Source organism: Bos javanicus, chromosome X, assembly GCF_032452875.1.
Source record: "Bos javanicus breed banteng chromosome X, ARS-OSU_banteng_1.0, whole genome shotgun sequence".
Taxonomy (NCBI): Eukaryota; Metazoa; Chordata; class Mammalia; order Artiodactyla; family Bovidae; genus Bos; species Bos javanicus.
In genome coordinates, this window is record NC_083897.1 from 61,122,670 (window position 1) to 61,127,276 (window position 4,607).

Below are 4,607 nucleotides of genomic sequence, written 5' to 3' on the forward strand. Positions count from 1 at the left end.
GTGTTGATCTCTGGCCTGCTATGCGGGCAGCTTAGATTCTAATCTGGTCCTACTCCTGTGTCTGCTTGCTTCCAATGTCCACAGCTATCAGAACTAGCACATTTTCTTATGTAGGAGCTCTCAGGGTCCTTTTATATATTCCGTAGACAGAGAATCTGCCTAGTTGATTGTGTGGATTTAATCTGCAGCTTGTACAGCTGGTGGGATGGTTTTGGGTCTTCCTTAGCCACACTGCCCCTGGGTTTCAATTGTGGTTTTATTTCCACCTCTGCAGGTAGGTCGTCCACTGCACTTTACTCCTGAGGCTGCACTGGAGGACTTGGGTCTGCCCCAGTGAGGGCCAGGTATGGAGGTGGTGCAGCTGCTTGGGTCACAGGGGTTCTGGCAGCACCAGATACTCAGGGGAGTTGGCAGCTAGGGCAGCAGGAGGTATAGTACTCTAGAAGACTATGGGGAACCAGTATTGGCCAATACACTCCAGTATTCTTGCCTGGAGAACCCCACTGACAGAGAAACCTGGCAGGCCACAGCCCACAGGGTCTCAAAGAGGTGGACACAACCAAAGTGACACCATGTGCATAGATGCAGAGCCTGTGGAAGCTCTGCCCCAGTGAGGGTTGAACATGAAGGTGATGCAGCTGCTTGGGTCACAGGGACCCTGATGACACCAAATGTGCAGGGACACAGACTGCCTCAGCCACGGGAGTTGTGGTCCTATCAGAGTTTGTTTTTGTTTGTTTGTTTGTTGAGCCTCTGGTAGCTAGCAATCAGAAGGCCTCTTTGGCTAGTCTTTCTCCATAGCTCTGCGGGCTCAGGCATTTAGACAGTTCCCTTGCCTGGGGTCCTTCTCTGTTGTTCCATGTCAGGCACATAGAGGACCCCCTCCTGCCCCCACTGGGGTCCTACTCTGTGGATCGGAGCGTCAGGCATTTAAAGGGGCATCCTGGGTGGGGTCCTACTTTGTAGATCTGAATGTCAGGCACATAGAGGGTCCCCGCCCCCCTGCTGGGGTCCTACTCTGTGGATCAGCGTGTCAGGCACTTAAAGGGGCACCCTGAGTGGGGTACTACTCTGTACTTCGGTGGGTGATAGGCCAGCCTTGCTATTGTTCAGCTGAACAAGAGGAACTCTCATTCATTGTTAATGGGGATGCAAAATGGTACAGTCATTTTGGAAGCAATGTCTTACTTAGCTAAACACTGTCATACCCTATGACCTAGCAATTTTGCTCCTAGATAGTTCACCAAATGATTTGAAAGCTAATGCCCACACAAAAACATGCACATGAGTTCTCCAGGCCAGAATACTGGAGTGGGTAGCCTTTCCCTTCTCCAGGGGATCTTCCCAAGCCAGGGATCGAATGCAGGTCTCTCAGTCTGGAAAACACTGCATGATACCAATTATACCACATTCTGGAAAAGGTAAAACTGTAGCGCGAATAAAAAATATCAGAGGCTTTTTTCCTTTTGCTGCAAAATACTTTTATTAGTTTGGATACAGTTTGTCAACACTCAACTATTCTTCTTTGATGCGAAAATCCACTTCATCGGGGGCTCGGGTGTCCCATATCTCATATATCGTAATGTTATTCCATCCGTCAGCAAGAACCTGGATATTGGGACATTGTCGTTGATCACCGGTTGCAGCAGTGAGTTTCAGACTCCGGACCCTGGACACAAGGTTCACCAGTGTCGTCTCGACCTGGGTTAAGGCACCGCACATAGAGTCTTTGTAGGGGGAAGCCCTTATCTTCTTTCTTCCTGGAGAGCCAGATGAACAGCCCTGACGGCCAGGAGGAGTGCCCGCATTACTTTCTTCATCGCCTCCAGGAAACTTCAGGATCACCAAAAACATGAGGAATGTTAACAGCCAGTGCGACTTGCTCCCAAACCAGCCTGGGACATGCTCTGGTTGATTCTGCCGAACGCGGAAGTGCCTTCCACTGGGCACCATCCACGGCAGTTCTTCGGCTTCATCTCTCAGAACATAAAACACATAGGCAAAGACAAACGAGATAAACGTAGGCCAAAAAAATAACCATATTACAGAGCGCATCGTGAGCTGAGACCAAGTGGCTCCTGGTGCGCTGGTCTGCGCTGGCACCTGGAGACTGAGGACCAGGCAGGGCTGGGCCCTTGGTGACATCACAGAGGGCCCCACCCCCACCAGAACCCATGTGGCCAGGGTATGACTTCAGGGCAGAGGGTAAGGAGGCCTGCAGGGGTCAACCAGGAGTAGGGTTTAGAGGGACATGGGGCCATTTCCAGTGGGCAATTGAAAACGAGGCGAGGAGTGACAGAGTGCCATCCCCATGCCAGTGTATTCTTTCTGAACCTGGTGTTCTACTGGGAGGGTGGGTCCATCTTCTATTTTTATTTTTCCATTTGTTGAATCCAGACACTGTGGTGAGCAGAGCAGAACCAGGGGCATGTGCCCCTGTGGAGCAGAAAGCCAAGTGGGAAAGAAAGATATTAAACCAGAGGCCACAAACTAGGAGCCACTGATGTTTTGTGCGGCCTACCACTGTCCTAAAAATGATTGTGCTCAGTGCTAAGTCCTGTCTGACTCTTTGCCACCCCCATGGACTGTAGCCTGCCAGGTTCCTCTGGAGAAGGAAAGTCAGGGGCATCACCAGTGATGCAGTAGGGGTGGGCAATGAGGTAGGTACTCTCTAAGATCCCTCCCAGATCAGAGGTTCTATGATCCTGCATGGCAATTTCCCAGAGGGCAGGGATGCACCTCCTGGGCAACAAGCAGTGGAACTGGCACATCTCTGGGGAGTTGCTGAGTTGGCAAAACTACACTGTCTCTGATGCACGTGTGGATGAGCAAGTACTGGCTGCACTCCTCCTCCCCGTCTGTGCATGTCTAACTGCCACATGTGTTTGAAGGTGACCTTGCTCTGCAGGTGTGGCTTGAGAGCTGTGTTCCTTCCTTCTCTAGGAAGACGACCCTTCTTTGTGCTGTGCGAGTTGACAGTCCGAATGCATGTGTATGGCTGCAGCACTTGGCACTTTGCCTTTCTGTCTGGGCCGGTTGTTTTCACACTTGAGTGTGTATCAGGGTCACCTAGAGGGCTTGCAAAGTCCCATATTGCTGGATCTCAGTCCCCAGTTAGTCCTGGGTGGGACTTGAAGACTGCCACTTCTGCAGGTCTCTGGGCAACACTGAGAACCACCCTCCAGACAATGGCTTCACTCACAAAGACGTGGCTTCCCTCTGACTGCTGTGCACTGGACCTGAGGGGCCAGTGGGAGTGGAGTGGCAGCAAGAGCACCGAACTGGAGCCTGAAGACCAGGGTTCTACACTGCACCCACCCTCTTGCGAGCTGTGTGACCTTAGGCAAGCCTCAGCACCTCTCTGTGCCTGTAGCTGCCTCACAGGCACAAGGATGCGATGAAGTTGGTGACTGCTACTCTGGGTGTTTCTGCAATTCAGAGTTGGTCTGTCACTCTTGTCCTGAGCCTAGTCTTCCCAATTGGGAAGCCAGATACTCCCACAGCACCCCACTCCCAAGCATCCAAGTGCCCACTTCTGTCCACAATCACTCCCAGCTGGAGTGGTCCGCTTGCTTGGGGGTCTCCTCCTACAGCCAGCCGTGTACGGAGCCCAAAGGGTGAAACTGGTGTCTCCCTCTTAGAGATCCACGTCTACCACTTGGGGGTATGTGTGTCTTGAGTGTGCTATTTCAAACGCCTTTTAGCACAGAGATAAGGATACAGAATCCTAGAGCTAGTCTCCTGCTGGTAAACTCTGATGCTAACGACTTACTGTGTTACCTTGGGCAAGTTAGTTAACATCTCTGAGCCTCACATACCCGACTTTAAAATGGAAAAACAGTACCTACTTCATGGGATTGCTGTGAGGACTAAATGAGATCATGTATGCCAGGCCTTTACTCCTGGAAGATAGTAAGTGCTTAACATGGTAGCTTTTGTTTCTCTAAATGAAGCTATTGGCCCTCTTTATAACACCAGACATTAAAATTACATTAAACAATGGAAACAATGACAGACTTTATTTTCTTGTGCTCCAAAATCACAGCAGAGGTGACTGCAGGTCAGCTCAGTCGCTCAGTCATGTCCGACTCTTTGCTATCCCATGAATCGCAGCATGCCAGGCCTCCCTGTCCATCACCAACTCCTGGAGTTCACCCAGACTCACGTCCATTGAGTCAGTGATGCCATCCAGCCATCTCATCCTCTGTCGTCCCCTTCTCCTCCTGCCCCCAATCCCTCCCAGCATCAGTCTTTTCCAATGGGTCAACTCTTCGCATGAGGTGGCCAAAGTACTGGAGTTTCAGCTTTAGCATCATTCCTTCCAAAGAAATCCCAGGGCTGATCTTCAGAATGGACTGGTTGGATCTCCTTGCAGTCCAAGGGACTCTCAAGAGTCTTCTCCAACACCACAGTTCAAAAGCATCAATTCTTTGGCGCTCAGCCTTCTTCACAGTCCAACTCTCACATCCATACATGACCACAGGAAAAACCATAGCCTTGACTAGAAGAACCTTTGTTGGCAAAGTAATGTCTCTGCTTTTGAATATGCTATCTAGGTTGGACATAACTTTTCTTCCAAGGAGTTAGCGTCTTTTAAATTCACGGCT

The 4,607-nt window shown here is 50.6% G+C and overlaps 1 protein-coding gene across 1 annotated transcript; it reads right to left on the reverse strand.

The window, feature by feature from the left end:
* Positions 1 to 1,456: 1,456 nt before the first annotated feature.
* On the reverse strand, positions 1,457 to 4,327 carry LOC133243050 (protein FAM209-like). The gene has a single exon (XM_061409489.1). The coding sequence runs from the start codon at positions 2,143 to 2,145 to the stop codon at positions 1,516 to 1,518; it is 630 nt and encodes a 209-aa protein (XP_061265473.1). The 5' UTR covers positions 2,146 to 4,327; the 3' UTR covers positions 1,457 to 1,515.
* Between the last annotated feature and the right edge of the window lie 280 nt (positions 4,328 to 4,607).